We start from the raw sequence: 26,929 nt of genomic DNA on the forward strand, positions 1-26,929 counted from the left end.
CACAAATTTTATCCCATCTGTTTTAGCACACCTCGCTGCACTGTAGGAATTCCTGAGTGAATTCCTTAATTTTCACCAAGAATCAAATTAATTTTAAAACATGTTTTGAATAAAGGTATGCATACATTTTTGGACAAATGTTTTGAAAAAGATGAAGTATTGAATGAAAGACAGATATTGCCATCACACAGCTATGCAGTCCCCTCTCTTGCAATTTGCTTACAAATCATTGGGAGCTCCTCTGCCCAGACAGATATTTCACCCTCATGCTGTAAATTCTAACTGGCCTCAGTAAATTTGCTAGACCTGACCATCATAACATCAGTGCAGAGCAAATCTTGATGTTAGGGTAGCATTATGGGCTCGGTTTGTCTGTGGTCCCTTGGACCTGCTGCCATGTCACTAGCAAATAATGCACAAGCAGAAGAAACAGGTTGGACAAAACTTTGCTCCCTATAAATTTTGACTGTGCAAGTTCTGAGGCAATTTTTAATTCAAAATTCCTTTTGTAAAATAAAATAGGCATAGAACCCTTCCTGGGGTTTTCTGAGGTAAAACCAAAGACTTGGGAAGTCGTGGTGACTTAATTGGTTATTCATTTACTTTTATATTATCTTTTAATGTGTGGTGTTAAATTCTTTCTAAAAACTAGAGCAAAGGTTTTTGCTGAGTGTTTGTTGACAGGATTTGGGAGCCAGCAGCATCAGACTGAATGCTGCTCCTTCCAGTTTTCTTTTGCTGGGAACAGTAGAGTTGTGTTACTAAATTTTCTTTACTTCTATTAAAGAGGCACAAAGATGCTCTGACCAAAATGCAGACTTTTCTTGTTAGATTCAATTTGTGAAGTTGCATAAAATAAATCTGTTAACAAGGGTAGGAAAAGAAAGTGACTAATTTTAGGGAGAGAAAATAAGGAAATTAGGGCAAGACAGCAATGGCATTGTGAGAGGCAAGGCCCAGGAACAAGCACTTGGCTGAGGGCAGATGTGGGGACGTGGCTTTGCTGGCAGTGAGCAGATATGTGCCTGCCTCAGGATGGATTAAGTGCTGAGGGCAAGCAGATGTGCAACTTTCCCACATACCATTTATGCTTCTTGCAGATATTTCCATAGTTGAAGGTAGGTTGCTCTGTAGCAGGACTGGAAGACCTGCTCTGCAAGCTCTCTTTCCCTGCTGTCACTCAATTTATGAGCACTAAAGGAAAATCCAGGCATTCATACCAGTCAGTACAGTCTGCTGTGCCTTAAAATGCACTTGAAGGTATCAAAGGCAGTGTTTAAAATGTGTCTGCTCCCAAGTACAAGGTGACTTTTTAAAATGTTCACCACCCAGATGTCATTAGTCAATGGGCACTTGGGAAAAAAACCCAAACCACAACAATCTATTTTCATTAATAGTTTTTCCTACACACCAGGTGCCTTATTCAACAATTGACTCCCAGCCTTGCTCTCCAGAATGAGGGAACAGGTTTTTGATAAGCTGTTATAGACTGAATGCCAGTGATGGAACTCCTTTCCATTTGAACATCTCTGACCAGAAGCAGGTGTAAGATTTGCTTAAAGCCTACAAATTAGTTTGGTCAGCAGGAAGCTGCATTTTTGCATGCAAGAGAAGGATTGTTTTCAGTTTGGAAACCCTCTCCCAGTTGTGGGAGCTGCTCTAGCCACCTCTGCAAATAAGGGGAGTGTGTGAACTACACCTCACTGCTCCTGCCCAGCACCAGCATCTGCAGCTCTGCCCTGCCGTAGAGGAAGGCACAGTCTACAGACTATCCTCTGCTTCCAATGTCTGCATTTGTATTTTAAGTTCAGTCAGCAGAGTCCAGAGCAATAATCAGGCTCCAAGACCTCAGTGATCCACAGCAAGGGTCCAAACCTCAGAGAGACAGCACAAGCCTGGCTCCTCTGGCTGTTCAGCTGCACAATTGGCTTTCTAACCAGCTTCATCAAAGAGAACAAGTCCTGTCATGATTTGGAGGAGCTGGAATGCTTTGGGAAAATTCCAGGCTTCAAATACAGGCCACAGATATTTATTCAAGACAGAAGTCATCAGGATGAGTGATAAATTTAATTTGGTTTTGTAATCCTGTTCATATTTTCAATTCGCAGTTTCTATTTATTGCAATGGGCTGAATGGATATACAGCACTAGAAATTCTGATTGAGAAGGTGTTTGTTTTCTGTACTTTCCCAATATTTGGACAATTTTCCCCTCTTAGAGCTTCCACCTTTTTTTTTCATTTAACATATCCATTACTTAACAAAAGCTACACTTTTTCTGCATACACTGTACTATTTTTTAGTTAATTACTTTATCAGTTTTTACAGGCCAGAATTCAATCAATATGAAAATCTACTTACTTCTGGGCATTACTTAATACTTCATCTGCCCATCTGGAGTTCTTTACTCAACATGGAAAGATAGGGCTTCTATTATGGCCAGGCTTCTTTCTCCCCTTGTACTTCTGGGGACCTCCTGCAGACCTGTGAGTTGGTATTAGGCAAACTACTTTGAGCAAATGATAGCTTCTTTATTTACATACTTTCATACTGTAATGCCTAATTAAATGCAGGCTGTGCTTTTTTCCCCTCATTTAGTGCTGATCAGATCAGATAGCGTGGAGTAATTATCTCAAGCTAAGCAAGGTATGACAGCCATCAGATATGGATTTTGGTGGTTTGTTTATTTTCTGTCATATTAATGGACCTTCAGAAGTGCAATAAAAAAAATCTATGAAGTGTGTATTTGGAACTATTCAAGTTACACAAAGATGAAGTGGATCACCCCAAGTATTCTTTGCCTGCAATGGAAAATGCAAAACCTGACAAAACCCCTCATTTGAAAAGGCATCCCCAAGGGAGCTGCCACACCAACCACCAGCCATCGCCCCAACGCTCTGCAGCTCTTCTCTCTGCACACCAGCAGTGCTCCACTCCTCTTTCCTTCAGCTGTAAAGCCCTCCTCTTCCTGGTACAGGCTTTCTAGAGGGTTTCTGGTTTATGTGGTCTGCCTTTTTAAAAACTGCCCCCCAAAAAATCATCTACAGGAGTGTCAGTCCAAATATGACAAAGTACTTATGAAATTTTCATGTATGCTCATTACCTAATAGAATGTTTTCCACTGTATTAATAACCTCAGCCTAATTAATTTATCACATAGAGCAGGGGATCCCCTAATACCTCAGTTTCTGTCAGCTGGACCACACTGCAGGTGCAAGTTAGTTCAAGTAGTTTCAACAGTTTTTTCTCTGGTATTGTAGGAGACATTGGGATTTGGCTGAAATGTAGTATTCAATGGACTTTAGAATCTTGTATCATTTAAATTGGGAAAGAAGACCTTCTTTTTCTCAGGAATATTCCATATTTTTCTGTTCCACTTCAATTATTTTGTCACAAGGAAAAATCTCTCTGAAATACTATTACCAAAATTTACACTGAGCTGTAGTGAAAGTGGGAAAGCACTTGTTAGTGGACATCATCAGGTTGAAAACAGTGTCTACACTTCTCCAAAACAATCTTTCTTCAGAGAGTTAACTCTGCTTAGTGATTTCGAAATACTAAAAGCAAAGTTTTTCCAACAGTATTTTGGCTTTTCTACTTGCAGTTCCAGCTGTGTCCTTCAGATTTGAGATAAGCAGATACAAAAAATAAACTTTGCTAAAAACAGAGCCAACTTGAGCAAACCTCCAAAAATACTGGATACTAAGTTTGGGGTAAGCCCAAACACATTCTTGTGTCATCCAGTTCCATTATCTAAAATTTGATTGGTGCATCAGAAGGAAATCACTATTTCACTAAAGGTAACAGCAGTAAATAGATTACTTTCAGGAAAAGCATTATCTGCTTTGACATTTCTGGGCCATTGGTTTTGATTTGTTTTGGGTTGGGCTTTTTCCCATTCCTTGGATACGAATATTTTTAATTAGTTTCCTGAAAATGTGCAGTGTGTCTGCAAGTTCTCTGAATTGGCCATCTTCCCATCACGTGACTTACACCATGGAGCCTGTTTTCCACATTTTTTGTCTTCTTTCAGGTATTAAACATATAATAAATGCAAAGTTAGAGAGCCTTATGATTTTTGCAGTGCCAGTGAGGTCTCATGTGATTAACCTGCTGAGTAGAGCATGAAATACTAAGAAACAAATGTTCCACAAGACAGGAACTCCACACAGTAAATGAAGCAAATCATGGCTTAATGCTTTGTATGAATGTTTGGTTCTACTTTTTTTTCCCTGAGGGCAAATGAATATTTTATTATTTTTGGTTGATATATTGAAACAGATAAATACTCTAATGCTGATTACTAGTAACAGCTTATGGACAAAAATGAAGTAAATTGCATATGTGAGAAAGAAAAAAATCATACAGTCCTGCTCTTCTTAAAGTCAACAACATGACTTTCAAGCTTACCTAAAAAGCTGGGCCATTCTGTTTCATTTACATATTAAGTTCACCTCATTTAATGCAGTAAACTGGATCAGGAGGGGATTGAATTTCTAAGTAGCACTTATGTTCAGACCTGCCATAGTGCATCCGATAACTACTGGTGCAAGTTACAGCTGAAGTCACTGTTATCTGTAAGAATTTTGCATTGGAGCATAAGATCCACTTGGAAAAGGATCTTGAAGCACAAGAAATTTTCTGACCAGCAGGAAAATATTCACCCAAACTTTGTGTGATGTGAAGTCAGCCTTTTGTTAAGCCAATTTGCAAACCTGCTCTGTTTAAGGCAGGATAACAGTTTTGGGGAACAACCTCCTCCACAAAGCAAAACAGATCCTGGAGAAAATTTTCACTTCACATCAGACATTTTTCCTTTGGACAAAGATTCATGCTGCTCCCCTGTTCTTGGCCAGTGTTCTGCAAACTTGCTTCAGTTTTACTTACTGCATGCAGTAAGCAAATACATTAAAGAATGACAGGTACAATGGAATTAATACATCTCCTTCTATATAAGATACCAATTGTTTAATCAATAAAAGCTATTAATTTTAGAAAGATCTCACTGCATTTTTTTTCTGCCTTCCCTTTGCAAAGTATTAGTTGTATTCAAAGTTCATGTAACCCCACAGTAAAATCTGGTTCTATCAAACATTTGTCTGTGAGACCTTCAGCTGTCTTCCTCTTCTTTATGCCTTTCATCATTCCATGTCCTATAAAAAGCAAATATTAAAGGACTGGTTCTTGCATTCCTCTGAAGAAAGAGCTGGAATACATGTAACAGAATAATTGAAATAATATATATATATATATATATATATATATATATATATATATATATATATATATATATATATATATATATATATATATATATGAAATTGAACAAAGGATATATCAGTATTTCATAGATTTTTTTGAAAACATCTAAATTTTATCAGGTGAAAACAATACACTTACCCTAGTTGATATTAATGTTTTTTCCAGGAAGTTGCATACATTTCAGAAATCCTATGTCTCGAAGACCTGTCATTTTAAAGTTGTTTTGAAATTAAAGTAAACCTTACTGCCTTAGAGGTAAGATCTTGCCAGCCCAAACACTGTAAATATAAAGAAAATTAGTCATGGGGATAATTTAAGATAGACATTTTAAAAATGTAAATGTCTTTTGGAAAGTTCCAGATTAAGTGCCACTCTGACAGGAAAAATGTTTAAAGTGTTATAAAGCAGATGTCAAATTTGACAAAAATCTTATTCAGAGAAGATAGGTTAGAAGGACAAATGGGAACTGGGTTTTTTTTTTTTTTGTTTTAAGCATGGCAGACACAGATTTGTGGATCTCTTCTGGAGAAACATGAAAAAACTTCTGTTTTCCTGGGCATGGTTTTCCCAGATGCTAGAGGAAGTGGTAGAAAATTCATTTTTATTTTGTGTTTGGGACGCTGATTTCTTGAAGATAGACATGGCAGAAAATCAGTAAGACTTGATCATAAAGAAGTAAACAATAATTCTGTGTGCGCCGGCAGTTTATATACAGACACAAATGGGACGGGGCTACTGGAATCAGAGTCGTGAGCTATTTATTTTCAGCATCAGTCTCATGACATGGTTATTACGATGGAGAGAAGAGATGCGAACAGCTCACTGGTCCAGCAGTAAGCCAAAGAAACTTAATGTTTCAACATACCATAAATGCATCTCAGCCAATCACAGAGAGAAAAATCATACTGAACAGTAGTTCTATCTAGTCACTTTAAGCACATGTAGCTTTGGTTAAAACAATAGTGGCCTATTCTCAAAAACAATGGCTCGTTTATAAGGGACAACGAATAAAGCCCTCTTCATAAGCGTGAAAAATGCATGTATTTTATGATTGGCTTTTCGCAAATATTAAAATGAATATAATATGTGCTGTGTTAGAAAGTAATGCTGCACTAATTTTCTTAAGTACTGCGTTAAATATAGTTTTAGGTTATAAAAATTGTTAAAATAGAAACTATGCTAAGGAAGATGCTTTGTTTAAAAGAAAGGACTTGCAGCGAGATAACAGCCACAGGACACCTAGATCTTTCAGAGAAAAAGAATTTATTGCCTTCTTATGGGAAGAAACTAACTTCTTCCCACCTCAAAGGCACTATTAGGATTAGAGGGGAGAAGTTGATGAAGACCAGGCGGAATCCTGTGTTTGAATGGCATTTATGCATCATGTATGAGGTGTATGAATATGCAATGGGCTATTGCTCTTAAGGGTTAATCCTTTGTTAACGGGTGTCCTTTTTTGGGCTTGTGATGCCCAGAGAAAGGTACCTGGATGTCCGTAACACTTTGCTTTTATTGTCTCATATTGTCCTAATTAAATTTGTCCAAATTGCTATTACTCTAATTATATTACTATTCTTTTTAACTATTTTATTACTATTAAACTTTTAAAAATTTTAAAAACAAGTGATTGGCATTTTTCACAATAAGCATAACCTTCTAGATATATAATAAATAAACTTGTTGCAACTTAGAAAGCTAAACTACACAGCTCTATTGTTCTTTTTCCCATGTCTTCGCTACAGCTTATATGTCTTTTTCTGCTGCCTTAGCACTTCACAATTCCTGCTGTTTTAGCAGCTAAAAACACCTGTGGCAGGTGTTTTTATCAGAAATTAATTTACAATCTTCATTACACTTCTGCCCAAAAAAAGCCACTCACACGCTATCACTAAAGCTGGAAACATTCCATATTGTACAGATTAATTTTTTTTAATGAAATTGGTACAACTTTCCAATATCATGCATGACCTTCTTGGAAAAAACATTATTCTGATAAGAAAAAAACCCATCCTTATTCATTGGTAGCTTTAGATGTTTTTGTTTTGTTTTTGACAAGTTAGACCAATTTGAAATGTTGATCTCCCCAGCTCCCAAAGCAACCTGTTACCTGGCAAGACTATGTCTGTGACAGCTAAAACTTTGGGCTGTAATGGGCACAAATTTAGAAAAGTGCCTAAAAATCCTTGGAAAGAAAACAACTGAGACAATAGAAAAACATACCCCTGTAAATTTCTCATATCCCTCTGTCTCCTTTTGCACCCTTACATGCCCTGTTGTGATGTTACAGACTCCTGCTCACAAGCAGGTAACTGGACTTTAACTGGGCTGACTTCCCACACAAAAAATCCAATACAATGTGGGGATTGTTCTTGGAGCTCTCTGCCTGCTGGCATACATTAACCTGGTACAATAAAAGATCTACTGAGCTGTACCCAGCAATGATTGGTTTCTAAATATTGACCTTTTGCACCAGGACACCTCTTACCTTCTGCACAGCAAAGCGGCTGAGCAGATTGCCTTCTGCTTAATTAATTATTTAACAGGAGGAAGAGGTGTGTACTCTTCATCACGGTGATGTGCATGGCGAGAGGCAGCTTCTCCATACTGAAAGGTAAGCTGAAATGAACAACCCTCCCTTTCTGTCACCTTGCATGAACATCAGGGCCAGCTTCCTGGTTCATAACCTTTTATCTCTGAAAATATTAAACATAAACCACCCTCTGATAAGCAGTGATAGTGCATTTTGTAAGGGAGTTGTAAAATAGATAAGGCAATTAAGAAACTTGACTTAAATTTTCCCCTCTGGTTCAAGGGAATCTCCAGATCCCTGCATACAAAATCGGTCTGTGGGGGAGAGAACAACAGTAACCAACTTAAAGTGTGAGGGATACTACAGCTCTTGAATAATTACAAACCATAAGTGATATGAAGTATCAGGAGCTGATGCTTTTATTTCAACTTTTTCTGACCCATCCAACAAATCAGTAGTGCTTCCTGTGTATTTATGGACCCTTTGGTAAGTGAAGGCATTTTATCTCTCTCTGATTGTGGTTATATTCAGTTATCTGCTTCCCATTGCATGAATCTCTGGTCTAATTGCTAGTCATTCATTACCAAATGTTTTAAGCATAATTTAATTCTGATAACCTGCACATTAAATGAAGACCAAATTTAGTGGCAAAGTTCAAAGTAAAAATTGATTGAACTGATCACCGATTATATCTCTTTTATAGCATTCATAAGGGCCTTGTGGTGGGAGGGGCATCACGTCTCAACATTTTACTTGCCTCGTAGAAATAATGTTTCCATCATAACGTTTCAGATTTTAATGCCCGGTTTTGTAGCTGGAGCTCAGGGTGAACACTCAGCCTGTCTTGGCTAGGCTTGCTTTACTATGATCAACTTAACTGATCATTTACTCAAATATGTTTCCCTTTTTTTTTTTTTTTTTTTTTTTTAATGAAAAATAAAGGAGATAAAAGGTCTTGCTGTTTCACTAGGAAGCTGAAATCAAGTCAGTGCTGTAATACTGTTCCAAAACATCCTTAGTCTCAGATGACTAAGGACTAAGCCACTATCAAACTCAAGGTATTACTAATTTAGTGATCTTAAGTAATAACTGCTCCAAGAATAAAATTGTTCCTGCTGTGAGGTGGTAATGGATGAATCCTAAGCATGACCAGAGATGGGAGGGAAACATCTGGACTTTCCCTGGATGCCCTGGGATTCTTCATTTCGTTCTGCAAGTTCTTACAGAGCCAGGACTGGGATTCAGCTGCCTTTTCTCACTGGCAGCACGCAGAGCAGTGGCAGGGTGCTGGTCCTTGGTGACCTTTGGGAGGCATGTGGCAGGGACGAGCACAACTGAGTGCCCAGGAGTGCCCGGGAGGGCTGGTGACGCCAGTGGTGGAGGAAAGGAGGAGTTTTTTAAGGTCAAGGAGAGAGGGGAGAAGAACAGGTATCCTGTTAGCCACAGCGCCTTTCTATAGGGTTGTTTATTACCTTGTAGCATGCAACAGAGGGCAGGTCTTTTATAGTGGGAGGTAAACAGGAATGGCCTCAGCACAGCATTTCAAGTTTCTAATTACAATGCCCTTCACTTCTTTATCACGTGCTTCAGCAAGAGCCCTGCCTGTGAACGCTGGCTGAGCAGGTTTGTACACGTGCATGACCCTGCATACTGAAAATTCACCAACTCCTTCAGCTCTTTCTCACCATCTTCCCACTCGTGTGTCCCTACTGTTTGCGTGCTCACCCAGCTAAGACACAGCTGCAGCTGCTGAGGTATTTCTCGTCTCTTTTAAAAAGTCATGCAGGAGAGTAAATAAAAGGCAGAAGGTGGCCTTTTCATAAAACACAGTAGTAGCTTTTCTGCAGTTTACAGCCCACACAAAGTTTTACAAAATATCTGAACTTTAAACAGAAGGTATGTCCTGCTGTGGCCTTCCAGATTTGCCAAGATTTCCCGACCAGCCTGGTACCATTCTGTTCTTCCTTAAGAAATGTCACTAGTTTCTTTCATACACCATAACAATAAGCAAAGCCTGAACAGGTGTGACTCATATTAATATATTAATTCTTCTGCAAAATTGAAAGCTTGGCTTTAGCATATCTGCTAAGGCCACAGAAATTCTAGCTCCTCTTTTGTGGGCAAATGCCATTCCCAATTAAAAAACTTTTATTTCTGAGCTCTAGCCCACACAGTTCTTCCTCTCAGAAGAAAATAAAGTTTTATTGGATTTTGTTTTTCATCTGCTGACTGATGTTTAGTACTATGTACATATCTGACTTTTCTGTCTGTAGAATTTGGGACTTTCACCCTTTAATCACTTCCGTGGATCAGTAAAGGTGTATTTCGTAAATTCCATTTCATAAATATATAAATAATTTAAAACTTCAGTGAAAGTTCACCTTTTTTTTTTCATAAATAGGAGAAAATTATCTGCCCAAGTCACACAAATTAGAGGTCGAAGAGCTAAAAAAGAAAAAAACATCACCACTTTCTGGACTATCTAATGTCTAAAAATTATTTTCTTAAATATTTAGAGGAAAGTTCTTATTCCTATAAGCCCAAAGGAGTTATATCATTACAGGAATAAGAGATATCACATAAGGAAAATTTTCTGTGGAGTTCCAGTTTAATTCCCCATATTAATATTCTTGAATCAAGGCTCAATCAACCACTTCAATGTCTGATTTGCCTCTCCTGTGAACCTTCCGGCTTCATGGTGAAATAACTTAAATTCAGGCTATGCACATGAAAGCAGATGGTTGGTAATAAAATAATACTTCTTAATTTACATGTTCATGTATCCTCAGTACTCAAAGTTTAAAATACTATCTTTTGGAAGCTACTTTGAACTTTTGTTTTGCAACATTTTTAGGAAAAATTTTGGGATGGGGTAATTTGAAAAGCATAAAAATAATCTAGCCACTTGGAGAATATTAATTTTTTCTTTAAATATTGTCTTTTTTAGCTATATAAAAATGTAATTTGCCCACAAACTAATTTGAAATACATTTTGAAAATTTCCCTGAATTCTGCATTTAGTGCAAGATGTTTTTCTGACTGAAATCCATAGGAAGAGATTCTGTCTTCAGAAAGTGACAACCATCAGGAAATAACCTGAACGGTATTCAACACCACAGAAATATTGAGTTTGTCATGACAGCATCATTTCAGAAACACTTAATGGATTCTCATTCCTACAATTCACCTGTATCGAATTTTAAAGTTACATCATGCTTTATACTGTTCCTGTGATACTTAGAAATAAAGCCAAGAAAAGCAAGATATACCACTCTCCCTGACTCTATTCAATGAGTAACTCTTCCTTGGCAGTTGCAGTGGAAATATTATGTTATATTGGTGTAGATAAATTTCATAATTTCTTGTATTCAATCTACTTTAATGGGTAGGATAAGTCTTGACTGTAATAGTGCAGTCTTTCAATGAGAATATGTTATTGAAGACACCAAATTTTATCCCAAAACAGTAACATTTCTGGCTTATTATAAAAGAGGTCATCATAGCAGGCAATTTAATGTGTTTTTTTTTTTTTAACTGTGGACTTAGCTAATCTCTTTTCATGTCTGTGACCATTCTCACAACAAACCACACACTTTTTCTGCATGTAAGTACTCAAATTACTAAATACAAGTCCATAATATTTACCAGCGCCACAAATATTTTTCAATTTTGTTGTTTACTTTAAACTCACATTATTTTCAAAACACATGTTGGCACATAAAATGAAAATCATCAGAAGGAAACCCCCACAAGCACAGCTTTTTATAATGGAAGGTTTAACCAAGTCAGATGTTCTTTTTTTCTGGAAGAGTGAGCCTTATACACTGAGTATCAGACAGCAAGAGACACAGTTATCCTAAGCTCAACTTAATTTTTTGCTCTCCAAGAGAATGACAACTAAGACTACTATGATTCCTCTAGAGTAACATTTCACGGGGATGGTAGAGCAGAATGGATTATGAGCTTGGTTTATTTAAACAAAAAAACATGCTTACTGAAAGTTTTGACCATCCTGAACCATCATCTTTTCAGGCTTTCCTCTGGGGGAAAATGTATTAACACTCGCAAAAACACAGTGATCTTCACTTCCGTTCACCAAGGGACACCTTTCCCACCTTCAGACACGTCACTTCTGATGTCTGGTTGTAGACATGTCCTACTCCCAGAGCCACACTTGTGACCCACATCCAGTGGAACAGAAATTTAAAAGTTGTGCATCCCACAGAACACTGAGCTTCTGGTGGATAAGAGCTTCTTGCCCTCACTCATGATTGTTTTTAACACTTCAGTAATTTTCGGCTTTGTCTTGCTCCATGGTTGAACTTTTATGTGCTTTTGGCAAGAGAGGGATTATTCCCTGTTGGATTCTGGTTAAGGCTATAATAGGTTATTCTGGCGTCTTTGGCTGGAAAAGACACAATAATAGTTTTCTTGATTAAAAAATACATAAATCTTAAAGATCTTGGGAGAAATAGCTGGGTTCTGAGCTTATTCATTTTTATCATGTGTATAGCTAGGGCAACATTGCAGAATGTTGTATTCCATGGCATTACAGTACAAATGCCTTGGAGTTGTAAAAGTGATGAATGTTCAGATTGCATCTTCTTATTGGTAATAGGATAGCATCCAATACAAGTAGAAAAAAAAAATCCAATGCTTTTACAGTGTTACTAGCTGAAAGTTCCTCCTGATTGCTCTCTTGGACATATGGCAAGAATTTCCTTGCAATTCATTAAGAGCTTTTCTGAATGACTTTAAAAAGGGAAACACAGTGCATATTGACTTCAGGGATATTTGGTAATGCATAGTGCATACTGCTGAGGTCTTCTAATTATTTCCATAAGTATTAGTTCATCAGAACAGTACAACTGGGTCATAGTGAACGACACAGATTGTTATAAGGAGGAACAAGAGGAAAAAGTTTTTGGGTTTTTTTTTTTGGTTTACCTAAACAAATTTGTATCCCTAAATAAATCAAAGCAATATTTGAGTAGCAACCATATTAGAACTGAATTATGCTGTTGCTAATTTGAAAAGGCTAATCATTTCCTGAACCTTTGAGAGCTATTCAGGCATGTTCTTGTGCATAACTTGGATGCATTGAATTCTACTTTAAAGGAAATATCTTTCATCAGTCCTTTTTGTAAGCCATGTTAATTTTAATTCAACCAGAAGTTCTTTAGAGTTCTTGTAGTCTGTTTAGAACAGAAGGAAAGTTTAGTGAGAGCGCAGGCATGACTGTGCAGTGATGCATACAAAAATGTACACTTACATAACTAGTTTAATATTGCAAACACATTTAGAGCTAAAAGTTCAGCCCTGCATGAAAACAGCACAGAGTCCTGATCTAGAGTTTACATCACAACAGGAACTAGGATCTGTATCTCACTAGCTCCTTTAGTCACCTGAGGACTCCTCAGTCCATGTAAAGGGCTTCCTTCACTCTTGGGAGTGTAAATTGTTAAAGATTACACTGGACAAAACATACTCCTAAACCCTGTTCACCTGTCAGCTGAAGGACTGGATCAGGAACATATGGGAAACAGATGTAGTTTTAGATCCCATTTGCAGAGTATGCAAATAACCAAGGTCAGTGAATATTGTCACTTCTCAAAGCAGAAGGAGGAAGAAGTAGGAAAGGGAGATTGTAGTGATACCTGAGAGACTACCTACTCAAAAGGAAAGGAAATTCAGAAGATGCCAGCATCATCCTTTTAAGCACTGGAGTTTGACTAAGGCAGCTTTGGGACATGGAGTTCTCACTCTGCCTCTCACCACAGTTTATCTACCGATGTGACAGACAGGTGTGATACTTTGTTCCTCCCCTCAGCCCTGTCAGTCTCGTTACCTCTGAACCAGAAATCAGTGCCATCCTAGCCAGCACCAAAACTAGCCACCAGACACTGCAGTCTGGAACGCAGGAACCATCAGCTGGCAGGAATCCTACTGCTTTTTTCTGAAATGCCAAAACATTTTTCCTCTGAAGAGAATGCAGCCAAGTACATGTGAATGGTCTGTCATGGAAAAAACCTAACTACCCCAAGGCAAAACAATTTTGTGACCACATAACACAACTGTATGAACAGAAACTACGACTTCTCTAATCTGAAAGATTTAAGCCAAGTCTATAATTAGGGTAAACAACCAAATTAATTCTGGTGATCAATTGTAATTTGCATGCAAGTAGTACAAGGCAGATGTCATCAGAAATTTTCCCCATCCTCTGTTTTGAGACAATTTCTTACTACTTCTAGGATGCTTTTCCCATTCATGTCCTCTGGAACCATATACTTTGGAGGTCACTATGAGATGTAAAACTAGGGGATAGCTGAGATTTTCAACACCTGAGGCTTGCCAGAAGAAATGGGAACTTTTAAAAAAAGGAAAAATGCGCGTTTGAAATGAGGGAAGTGGTGATACCAGCTGCACAGGCAAGTGCTGTGTCTCTCAGAAGAGGGGGCAGCTGGGGTGGAAAGCTGGATGGGGGAGCAAATAGAAAAAAACATGATTTAGGAAAAACTATACTCCTGAACTTCAGCACCATCTCAGTCCAGAGACAGGCATTCTCTCAGTTAAGACTTGTCCACATATATTATTTAAATATGAAGCCCACAGTTATTCGTCTTAAGAGTTTTACTTTAGGTAGGGTTAAATGTTTTCTGTGTGTCTTCATCATTTTTTTTCTGCCTTTGCATTTTAATTTTCTTTTTCCTGGATTAAATGGTATCAGTGGAAGGTCACTCTCTGCTAACATCTTTAATTTTTTAAAAAAATCTTCATTTTTATCATGGCCAATCCTGACAAGGGAAAGATTCAGTGACGTGTTTGTGAGTCATGAAGAGCATGCTCAGAGAGATGTTTACACTGATTCCTTTAAATGTAAATTACCACATTTTCTGACCCTTGAGAGCATATAAACATTTAATCAGAACATCTTCCAGTAGTAAACACATGGTACATATATGAATAACACCCATTTGATTCAGTTATGTTATTTAGATTATATATATGTTCAAAATGCTCTTTTATTGGAGGGTGAGACAGTAAAGTAAAAGAGAGATGTCCTTGCCCTCAAGATTTGGCATTATGTTGAGAAATACAAATATTTAAAAGAAAGCAATTGTCACAAGGTAATTCCCTTTGAGAGTCTGAGAGTAAAAGATGAACTTTGTGCTGATCACATCCTGCTCAGCACTATGCAGTACATTCAAAATGTTGTTCAGTTCAAAGACTGGAGCTTGGCTGATGCCACCCCTGCAGTAAAGACATCTGATATTTTCTCCATATTTTTGTATTATGGACTGTTGATAACTCACTATCACCTAACTTTTTGATGTGAGATGGTACAGAGTGCTTGAATAAGACCTTTCAGACCCAGAAAGTTTTCATTTCAGGTTCAGCTTTCTTCATCCTGTGTTTATATTCATGAAACACTACGAAATCGTACCAGTGAAAAAATTATATCAGTAATTATGTCTACACTGCTGAAAATACATCCATTACTTGCAGAAGAGGTCCATGGACTTCATGGTTTTAACATCTTTTATCCATTTTGCTCAGAAATGTGGCCTCTGAATGGCCACAGTTCTATGGAATACCACTTAGCCCGAGTTTCCTTGGCATCTTGGCTGTGATGTTATATGGAAAGAAAAAACACAGAAAAACATTTTTGTTGGCCAAAGCTAAGGATCTACATTGCATTCCCTAGAAGGAATCATGTCTGTGCAGAAGTGAAGCCACAAGGACAGTGTTCCAGTATGGCAAAACATGAAAAGAACAAAAAGTGTTCTATAGAAATAAACTCTTGGGATTAAACTCAGAAATAAATATTCCCAAAAGCAAACCCCGCTTTTCCTCTGAAAGTGAAATAACTGGTGCCCTCCAAAAAACTGAAGCCCTCCAAAGTTTTAATTTCAATGGACCACGTCAGTGACTCTCCCCAGGGCACAGACTGGGTTGTGAAGTCACTGCCTTTTGGCCACTTTCCCATCTTTTGCCAGTGAAACCTTCACCAAAACTGTTGCCAGCTGTTCCACAGGCTCAGTTAGTTGCTAAACTCATGTCTTCAATTACAGTGCAAATTGTTTGTGATTAAACCACTTTCATTTTGTTTTACCCTTCATTATGTTTATCGGTACCACAGAGAAAATGGAGCTGATGAAGATCTCAGAAGACAATTTCATATTTTCCCAATCTTCAAGGCAAAATAATCTATACTAATTTTTTCCTCATAGACCAAATAGCTTTACTTTAAAAGAAAAAGAAACGCCAAAAATAAATAAATCAAAAATCTAGACACCAAGAGGTTCATCAGTTATCTGTCCCAGCATATTTTAATTTTTTCTTTCTTATTGTAATTCAGTAACACAGTAGATACTGAAGACACTGGATTATACTGGTTTTGCAACAGCCTTTCAGATTTTTCTAGAATTGATGGCATATTTTCCACTATACTAAACCAAATCCCATCTGTCTTTCCTCAAGGGTCATATCTTTCATATGCCTTCAGTTTCACTTTCTTCCTTAATTCCTATCACCCACATCTGTCTTGAAACCACCAAAATTAGACACAGCATTCCAGCTCAGGACTGACAGTGCTACACAGAGAAAAGGCTACTCCATATGTTTCACATGTGACTCTTCTGTGCTTTTGAGAATTTCAGTTTTTTTCATCCCAGTTTGACAGCATTGGCTTCTATGCAGTTTTCCTTCCAGTACATCTCCCAGATGCTGTTTTGTAGAAAAGTTTACTGCAAAGTACTTCCCAGCTTCTGCTTATTGATAGATTATTCTTACACAAAAACCTCATGCTTCTGCATGAAATGTTCTCTTATTTGTGTTTCAAGTTCATAACAAGTTCCTATTAATTACCAATTCTTTTTATCCTTTTTTGCATTTAGGCAGCCTTTCCATGAATAACAATAATCCTATTGGGTAAAAATAATCTTTCATTCAAGCTTTCATTTATTCTGTTATTATTCCTTTCTTTTTCACAAAAAATGAACTAATACTACTAACTACTACTTCTAATGAACTACAGAATATCACCATCTCTTTTATGGAAATCTCCTTCCCTGATCTCACTCAATTTCTTGGGATTAAATGAAGAAATGCCCATCTCCAGTTACTTCTTTTGAAAGAAAATTCTGTTCCTGGCACTTTCCAAGAATTTAAGGGGCATTTTTTTACCTCTGGTCTCTGTTGCCCCATTTATTACTCCTGAACTGATAGCTCATTGTCCTGTCTTTCTCCTCATACAGGATGGAAGGCCCTGGAATTAATTACCTGCCTACACAAGGCAGCTCCTCCTCCCTTTCCCTTTCTTTCCTCCCTGTCTTTCTGAAATATGTGTATAACAACATCCAGTTCCCTCAACTGTCTCCATAGATCTTTACTGACTCAAGTCACCATTTCCATAATGTATGAAATTGTCTTGCTCAGAGCATACAAAGTTTGCCTACCAAGTTTTCAGCAGAATGACCGCCTCTTTGCTTGATATGATCTTACCACTTATCTCACTCTATTACTTAGAAGGAAAAAAGAATTAAAAAATCTCTATTTTATGAAAAGCAATAAATCACACTGGCTTGACTTTCTTTTTAAGGCTAGAGGAATTATAGTAATCCTGCCAAATTCTGCACACTTATCACTTAAGTGTCACCTAAAATAGACCTACAAACTTCACAGGCGAGAATAAAATGTGTTTCCTTGCTTTTATTCTTTGAGAAAATGTGTACTAGAGAACTTGTAAGACTATTTCAGCACTAATGAATTCTTGCAAGTTGTTCTGTTTAGAAACTTGTATAAATAAATAGCTGTCTTTGATGTTAATGTTTAGTTAAAAGAATCAGACGTGTTCCTGCTCCCTAGTTTCTGGGAAACCACAAATAATAGTTTTGCTTGGTTACAGCATTAGGACTTTTGGATAACATAGCTCAGTTTTTCTCAGTAAAGTTCAAGTGTTGGGACATATTTCTTTATCTGATTTTTTGTTCTTCCAACATTCACCTCTACCCAGACCTTCTCCCTTCGCTGCACAAATCTCCAATAGCTCTGCAGTTGCCAGTGCGACAGCAGAATAACTGCAACATTGTTTCAGTTTGGAGAATTACAACATTTCACTGGCTGCTCCCTTAATTAAAACACTCCATTTATGCCCACCAAATCCAGTCTCCTAATTCCAAGCGCTGCGCCATGACTACAGCTACTCCCAGTGATTACTAATAGTTTTACTGTTGAGCTTCAGTACAATAGAAATGTCACTGTACTGCTGTGGATATGTGGGAGGGGATTATAACTAATTATCCCCAAATCCTACAATAACAATTTTCCATTTTTAGTCTGATTGCCAACAAATAAATTAAAAACCAGGACTTTCTGATCTTAAAGTGATTCTGTCAAGTCCTTTCTGGCTGGATCTCAGGTAGCACAAACAAAAGTCACAAAGCAACAAAAACCAAAGGGCAACACGGTCTTTTATAGGTCCTGCCTGTGAATTACAAGCCAGCATGAAATATGAAGGTGATCAGCTGCAATTAAGGTAGTGGCTTCTGAGTGCAGAGAGATGTCTTGCTGGTGTTCTTCTCGTCTGTTGGAGAAATCACAAGGTGGTTAGGAGCTATGATACCTGTATAATACAGTACACCTTCTTTGTATTTGACTGTCATTTTGAGGAAATGTTTCAGTAAAGTTGGGTGTCCCCTGGTTTTGCACGCCATGTGTTGCATTCTTTTCAGGGTTAATGGGTTTCTTGGGGAAACAAGTTCTCATTTTCAGCTTGTGTAACAGGGTGTTTCCGGTAGGGTGTTTTGTTTGCTTGTTTTAAGGTGTGCTTATGGATAATAGTTATTTTAAGTAGATACATTTTCTAGTCTGTTATGGGTTGTGTTAATTGATTATATTTAATTGTCTTTAATGTTGCTTTTCCTGTCAGTGACAATGTTTGGACAGATGAAACAAACCCATGGAGACATAGGTGTATATTGGCTATTTGGGATAGAATATTTTTCAGATGCATATATTACTTTCCAAAGATAGAAGATATTTTTGGATAAAGGAAGAATAGTATTTCTTCTCCAAATTGCATTATGATATTTTTATCATAATATGTTCATCTCAAAATTACAAAGGCAAAATTGCAAACTACATCTTTTTGTGTGGCTCCTCTCCCTTCTGTTGATGGGAGTCTTCTCTGTTTTACATGTGCATTTTAGTCCAGAATGTTTGCTTCTGCAAGGATATCAGAATACACTGATTTATTTTTAAGTTAAGCATCGAGTGGTTAGCCGTAACTAGATTACAAGCTCATGTTTCTCAGTAGGTTTGATGGGGAATATTTTTCCAGGAGACCATTTCTTATTCCTTCTTTTTTAAATTTTCTATTTAATCTCTTTGTTTATAGCTTGGGTGGGATTCTTCCCCCTTTGAAGATGCTCATTAACTTGCATAGAGCATATCATCCCTTCCAAGGGAAGAATTAGGGAGAGGAGGGAGAGAGAAGGAAACAAATTCCTGCTCGAGACCCTGTGATTCTTTTTTCTGCATGATCAGTTCTTTGCTCTTCTCCCACACCCTTTTTGGACAACTTTTCTATGCAGGGGAACCCAGGGTCTTTCTTGCCAGGCCTGTGGAGTACAGAGCAATGGATCTGAATTGTGATTGTAACAACTTCGTTGTTACTGCATGTGAATAACTAATAATGAAGCTTTGAAAAGTGAAAGTGTCTGTGTTTTGGAGATATTAAACACTCCCTAGCTGCCAGTGATGCTGAATGCCATCTCTGAGTATTGCAGAGCTCTGAAATAAAGTCCTAGTGATTTTTTTGGATTCATGCTACCTCCATTCATCTACTTGGCTATGTGCTCTCAATCACACACCAGGAGTTTGCTTTCCAGGTGAGATGTCCCTCTGTCTAAAATTTCATGTGCAAAGATAGTTTCTTCTGAAAATAGTAGTTTATGACTGGTTTAAATAAAAAACTGAGGTGTGGTAAGGAGAAGTTTAAATAAAAAACTGAGTTTAAATAAAAAACTGAGATGTAGTTCTCACTCTTGTTGAGGTGAGTAAGACGAAAACTGGTTACCTTTGGTGAAGGAAATACTCCACAAAATTGCGAAGCCTGAGGCTGGGACAGCAAAATAATTTCACCTTGGTGTTTCTGTCTCTTCCAAAAATCTGTAAACTCATTTTCTTTATGACAGCAGAAGCCAAAGGCCTTCTTAATTTTTTGAAGCAGAGAACAGCTGTGTCTGTGCATTATGTAGGCTTAACACTGAGCCATGGAATCACTGAACCGTTTAGGTTTGAAAAGACCTAAAGACCTCTAAGATCATTGAGTCAGACCATTAACCCAGCAATGTCAAGTCCACCACTAAACCATGTTCCTAAGTGCCACAGCTGCACATGTCTTAAATGCCTTCAGGGATGGTGACAAAATAACTTCCCTTGGGCAGCCTATCCCAATGCTTGACAACATTGGTGAAGATCTTTTTTCATAATATCCAAACTAAGCCTCCTCTGGCACAACTGAAGGCCACTTCCTCATCCTGTCACTTATCTGGGAAAAGAGGCAGATGCACACCTTGCCACAACCTCCTTTCAGGTGGTTGTAGAGAAAGACAAGGCTCCCCTGCACTTCCTTTTCTCCTAATATAAATTACATAGGCTAATATAAATTACATAGATATACAAGTAATGCAAGTGATATAAAATAAAAGTAATATAAATCCTAGGTAATGCTAATGAGATAAAAAAGCACAGAAACAGTCATAGGTCTGACATGCAAGAGTTTGACTCTACCTGAACATACAGGGTTCCAGTGGGCAGGAGACAACAATGCCCAATAACATTTTCTTCTGAGGTTCTTTCAGAGCATCATGACCAATGAATGTAACACAAACATAATCTGAATACTTAGTGGGAGGTGGCCAAGAGAAACTTAAATTAGGCCAAGTCTTGCACTTGTTACTTGAGAAAAATTTCAACTGAGTAACTAGTTTAAATATCTGGGAGTCTTCTCTGAGATACCAGCATTTGGTGGATGGAAAAACAACTAGGAGTTTATATATCACAAACCCTAGAGGCACTACTGAAAGCCAATTATATAGATCATAATATGTACCAGTGGGGAAGCTGAAAACTGTTATTTTTTAAGCTTGTGCAGAAAATCTGATTTGTTTACCTGATTTCTTCAGAAGGGAGAAAAAAAAGACATCAACAAAGCCAACTACCACCCTCTCAACTAGCCCAAACCAAGTCTTATTTCTGAAAAAAAAACAAAAACACACAAACTGTGGGGAAGAGGTGAGAACCAAATGAGCAAAACACGTTGCTTAGTTTCTCTAAAAACAATTTTGAATTTAGCTAGTTTCAGTTGTCACGTAGTTTAGAAGTGGAACAGAAAAGCCTTTATTTAATAACAATCCTTAGTTGAAATTCACTAGCATATCTTAGGTCTTATTTGAAATTCTCCAAGTGCAGTGACGCAATTTCACTAATGTGACAGGACCTTGCGGAAAACTTGCCCAAATCTGAATGTTTCCCTGGACAAGCAGCTCTCCAAATAACCCTTCATCTCCCCTTAGCAGCTGAGTTTTCTAGATTTAAATTCATCTAGTTTTAGTAATGGTGAGACTCTGTGTCCAGTTCTGGGTTTCTCAGCGTAAGAGAGACATGGAGCTTCTGGAGCAGGTCCAGTGTAAGGCTATGAGGATGATGAGGGTGCTGGGGCACCTCACTTGCAAGGAAAGGCTGAGAGAGCTGGTCCTGTTTAGCCTGAGAAATATCTCATCACTGCCTGTGAGCACCTGGTCCCAAGAGGACAGAGCATCTCTGCTGGGTGATGCCAGGCAATAGGGTAGAGGGCAACAAGCAGAAAGTGGAATACATAAAAGTTCCACCTGAACACGTGGAAGAACTTCTGCATTGAGCAGATGATCAAGCACTCCAACAGGTTCCCAGAGAGGCTGTGGAGTCCTCCTTCACTGGGAATATTCAAAATATATCTGTACCAATCAATCCTAGGTTATGCCCTCTAGATGACCACTGGAGCAGGAAGGTTGGGCCAGATGACATCCAGTGGTCCCCTTCTAGCATTAGCTATTCTGTGAGAGTGACACAGAAGGATGGAAGCGGTGCAGCGGCAAGGGGCTGACGGGCTCTCCGTGCGCGCTTTGCAGGCTCGGACACCCTCGGGCGGCTCCTGGAAGGCGACAGAGGGCAGGAGCCGGCCGGCATCCCTCGGCAGGCCCCTTATCCTGGGCGGCTCTGCCCGGCCGCGGCGCTGACCTTCATCCGCAACCCGAGCCGCGGGCGGGCGGGCGGTGCCGCTGCCGGTGTCGCCACTACAAAGCCCGGACGGGCGGGCGGTGCCGCTGCCGGTGCCTTTGCCGCTACAAAGCCCGGACGGGCGGTGCCGGGGCCGCTGCCGGTGCCGCTGCCGCTATAAAGGCAGGCCGGGCCGGGCCGGGCCGGGCCGGGCGCTGCGGGCTCGCCCTGCGCTCACCGCGCCGTCGGGGCTGCAGCACCCACCGCGGGCGGGCTGCGAAGGTGAGCTGAAATAACCTCAGGGGGAAAGCGCAGTCAGAAAGCGGACAGCTGTTTGTTGTCGGATTTGGGGTTTTGGGGTTTTTTCTCTATTTTTCCACTTTATCTGAGATTGATTAAGCATTTTCTTATCAATGTTGTTTTAGGCTTCATCAGATTCATGTGCAGCTTCTTGCTAGGGGTTTTGTTGATGTTTTTCTTTCTTTTTCTTTTTAACCGGTATATTTGATAGATTAGGAAGGGGAGCCTGGGGAAAACTAAGAGCATCGATTCTTTACGGCCTCTAAATGCATCCTAGTATAACATGGCTTAAAAAGTGTGTGTCTTATCGTTGTACTCATGACCATGTTATGGCTGTTCGTTTATTTCTAAATAAACATAAGGTAATGAGGGAAATCATCTATTCTGAAAGAGATTGCTTACAGTAACTTTTATGTTGGTAATTTCAGGATTTATCATAACAGGCTACTGACCTAAGTTGCTTAGTAATACTGTGCACTGTTCTTAATATCTCACTAAGAGTACTTATTTTTTCACACTGTTACCTTTTTTTTTCTTTTTCTAGTCTTTCTATTTAAGTAGAATCATGTTTAGACCAAAATGTGATGAGTAATGGAAAAACCCACAGATATGAAGTCTTTAAATATTTACTAAATCAAAGTGTTTTGTTGGGGGGGGGGCTTATTTCAGGTTCTAATGTGACTCTCTCATAAGCACGCAACAAAAAGAACAATGAAGGACTACTCTGCAAATTCCACAGAACAGAACCTCTCCGATCCTGGTAAGAAGGAACACCACAGGTGTGTTTGAAGAGTATGTTCCACAGAGTTGAACTAAAGAATGTTGTGAAGCTCTCCTGATTGCCATAGTGATTTTGTAGGCAATAACATGAGTTTCCTATGAATGAGTGGATTGAAGCCACACCTATAAAATATTTTTTGTGTGAATCATTCCTTCAAGTGTATTTGTAAAATTGTTCAGGAAGGTCCTAGCCTGGGCATGAAAATTCTCCTGGGGTAAGCTGGAAGAATGTTACTGCTTTCAAATTGTTGTGTCAAACACACATTGTAGGCCAACTAACCTTAAAACAGCAGGTAAAAAATTCTTTTCATTGTGATTCAGCAGCAAAAGTTAAGATAAATATAAATTGGGAGTGGCTGGTATGGGGAGCACCCTGTCTCTTTTTGTTTTACAGGTGGCTCCCCACTGTGGTTACTCATCTGTTTCTTTAAATATATTTTTATGTCTTATTTGGTGTATTTAGAACTAGAAGCTTCCTGGGGAGGATTATGCTTTCATCTAACTTTCTGGAGCTCCCAGCCAGCACAAAGGAAATGGGACATGTAACAACTGCTGCAATTGAATAGTGAAGATGTTTATTAGAGTCAAGGACATGATTATTTAGTTAACTCCCACCTATCCGGTGTTACCTACAGCAATTATAACCTTCACTATAAGCAATTTTGTGAGGACTTCTCCTAATTTGCATTGAGTTGTGCAGGCATTGGAAGGAAGAATTAACTTTCTTTTTCTTTTAATCTTTGATAATCTTTCTGGATAAATACATTGTAATTATAAAATGTTGTTTCCATCCCAGAAATGGACATGGAAACTTTTTCTAGAAATAAAGATGAACTGAAGAGACAGAGCCTGGTGAATTTTTCTTGAAACTTCCTCCCAAGAACATGAGAAAAAACTAGTTTTTAAATGCAAAAGAATCAGCAGTGAAAGACACAAGAAGGTAGTACAATAGATGGATTAGTATGCTAAGAAAGTATTTTTATTTCACAGAATCTGGATACAAGGAGTGTGATGATCCTTCTTTCCACCATGAAGAACATGTAGAACAAATTGACCAGTCAAAGCCCAAGAAGGAAATGTAGGTATTTTTTAAACTTTAACTTACCTGGGTGTATGGGGATATCAGAAGGGCAGGGGAAGGAGGAGAAGAGTTTAATACAGGTTTACTAAAAAAAACCCCTCATCTTAATTAGTCTTTTGTACTTTACTCTAGGAAGGAAGATGAGAAGCCAGAGAAACGAATGGTTGGCATTCTTGAGCTGGTTAGTGCCCTGTCTAATGATCTGCTTGATACTTTCTTTTCTTTATTTGACGTAGTGAGTTTGTTATGAATGACAATTCATAGGCAAACAAACATTGGAGAGGAAGCTTGAGGACTACTGATTCTACACCTGCTCTCTGAGAACCAGTGACAATGGTTTTGTGGCAGTTTTCTGTAGGACAGCTACTCCCAAACAAAATAGCTCTTGCATGTGGACTTGATTACTCTGAAACAAGAAAAGTTTTATTCTTCTGCGGTTTATTCCATGTATGTTTGTACTTTGAGTAAGTCAGACCAGTCAGGAATAAAATGCTCCGATTTCAGATTAACCACATCCTGGGATATCTATAGCAGTTTAAATTCACACCCTTCCCCAAACAAAACAAAGCTTCAGGGGTCGACAAGTCTTAAGGTACAATCTACCTCTGCTGAAAACATTTTCTACTGGTAGGTATAAGCCAGGTGCTGGTCAATAACTCGCTTTTGTTTACATAGTAGAGGCATTATCTTAGTAAATATGTAACTCAACGGAACACAAAGCACAATATATTCTACAAAGGTCATCATCACTTGCAAGCATGTAGCTTTTTTCCCAGACTAAGAATCTGTGTCCTGCCAGCGTTCTCTTAGCATTAGCTAGGGTACTAATTTAAAGATGCATTGCACTACTACAAAATCCTTATGTACTGAGTTTACCTTCAACTGGAGTGCTGCTACTTAGAATATGTGGATGAAGCATGTTCTGCAAGTCTGATGTATTGTAGCAAATGCATGAACTGTCAGGTGTAATGTCACTTTTCTCTCTTTTTTTTTTCTTTCTAATGCTTACATAGTTTCGCTATGCTGACGGGGTGGATGTCCTGTTGATGATAATTGGTTTGGTTGCAGCGGCTGCAAATGGCACTGGAATGCCACTTATGATCATTATCTTTGGAGAGATGACAAACAGCTTTGTGCTAAGTGGCGTGCAATCCAATGGTAAAAAGTTTAAATTCAATTTCTCTGCATATTGGCTGTGCTTTGCTACTGAAGCTAAGATTTTTTTTTTTCCCCCCAGACTATTCACTGGTATATATCTAAGGGAGCATATTATGAGCAACACTCATCCTGCTGGAAATAACCCAGGCATTTCAATCCACCTTTAATGACTAGACCAGGGCAAAACCAAAGCATTGGATATGCACTTTATGAATGTACTTTGACTTTGTTAAGATAGTAGGGAGTACAATCAACCTCAGTTATCACTAATTGCTTAAAAATAAATGTATATTTTCCAAATAATTTTGTATTTAAGTTTGTATTGCAAGACTCCACTTGCAAAATACAAATCATTCCCAAACCTGATGACCCCATATTGCTATGTATCAGTTCCTCTATATAGCATTTCCACCAATATTCCTACTTTTTATTTCCTCTTCACAGATACTTCAGTAAACAATTCCAGCTGCCCATCAGATCCAAGTGTGGATATAGAAGGTGAAATGACAAAGTAAGGGTCTGTAGTTATCCTGTTAATAATGTATTAGTGGGTTTTCTTTTATTGTGTTATCTGTTTGAGCAGAAGCCATATTTGCCTTCCCAATAATGCACCACAAGTTTCGGTATTTACCGAAGCTGATTACTTTGGTGTGATTAATGAAGACTAGTTGCTGTTCTGTGTGTCTAAATTCTCTCATGAGCTACAGTGGGATCACATGGGCTTTTGTTCCTTTATCCCAGGTATGCTTACTACTACGTGGCAATTGGCTTTGCTGTGTTGATCCTGAGCATGATCCAAGTGTGGACATTTTTGGTTACTGCTACAAGGCAAACTGCAAGGATCCGGCAGAAGTTCTTCTTTGCAGTGCTCCATCAAGAGATGGCTTGGTTTGATACTACCCAAATAGGAACATTGAACACCAGACTGACAGAGTGAGGGCTCTGTTTTGGTTCTTTCACACACATACACACACACCCAAGTATGGCGCTTAAAAGTAAACTGACATTTATCTCGGCAGAATAGCCTATAGAGAGTTTAAAAAAACCAAAAACATAAAAAAAAACTACCAAACCTAAAGTGTGATATATTACAACTCAAAGTGGGAAATTCATTATCCTTTTCGGCTTCGTTTGTCCTGTTTGTAGTATGTGCATTGGAAGAGTTTGGTTTTTTTCCACGAAATGCCTGACACTGGCTTTCTGAAGTCCATGAAGTACATGTTCAGCCACTGCTAAACAAACGGTTCTGCTGTCTCCACCTAGTTTATACACACCAAAAGCTGACACTTCATTGAATGGAAATGAGCCTGGACTTCAGTATCAGTACTTGTACAAGTGTGGCTTGTACTTGTATCTCATAGTATTCTATCTAGCCAGTTAAAGTCTTTGGAGTAGTTCCGTAAACTTAAATAGATTTAGGGGTGAGGACTGTAATGCCCTTTAGCTATGGGATTATATGTGTGAACAGTACTTTTTTTTTAATACTTTTTTCTGGATTTTATAGTAGCTTTGGACAGAGATCTGTCCTGAAAAGTGTATGAGAAGCTTAAATGAA

The 26,929-nt window shown here is 38.4% G+C and overlaps 1 protein-coding gene across 5 annotated transcripts in view; it reads left to right on the forward strand.

Annotated features, from left to right (window-relative positions):
• ABCB5 (ATP binding cassette subfamily B member 5) overlaps positions 1-26,929 on the forward strand; it is a 74,646-nt gene that overhangs the window by 18,108 nt on the left and 29,609 nt on the right. The window contains exons 1-7 of one of the 5 annotated variants that reach the window (XM_058022517.1): positions 18,382-18,400; positions 23,025-23,115; positions 24,126-24,213; positions 24,349-24,397; positions 25,230-25,374; positions 25,819-25,885; positions 26,116-26,307. In XM_058022517.1, coding sequence (XP_057878500.1) covers positions 23,067-23,115; positions 24,126-24,213; positions 24,349-24,397; positions 25,230-25,374; positions 25,819-25,885; positions 26,116-26,307 — 590 coding nt within the window. In that variant the 5' untranslated portion in view covers positions 18,382-18,400; positions 23,025-23,066. Of the gene's footprint in view, positions 1-18,381; positions 18,401-22,299; positions 22,338-23,024; positions 23,135-24,125; positions 24,214-24,348; positions 24,398-25,229; positions 25,375-25,818; positions 25,886-26,115; positions 26,308-26,929 lie in introns of those variants that run through there. The other 4 variants (XM_058022500.1, XM_058022508.1, XM_058022526.1 and 1 more) reach the window with 4 other exon arrangements.

The sequence above is a fragment of the Melospiza georgiana genome, chromosome 1 (genome assembly GCF_028018845.1).
Source record: "Melospiza georgiana isolate bMelGeo1 chromosome 1, bMelGeo1.pri, whole genome shotgun sequence".
Lineage (NCBI taxonomy): Eukaryota > Metazoa > Chordata > Aves > Passeriformes > Passerellidae > Melospiza > Melospiza georgiana.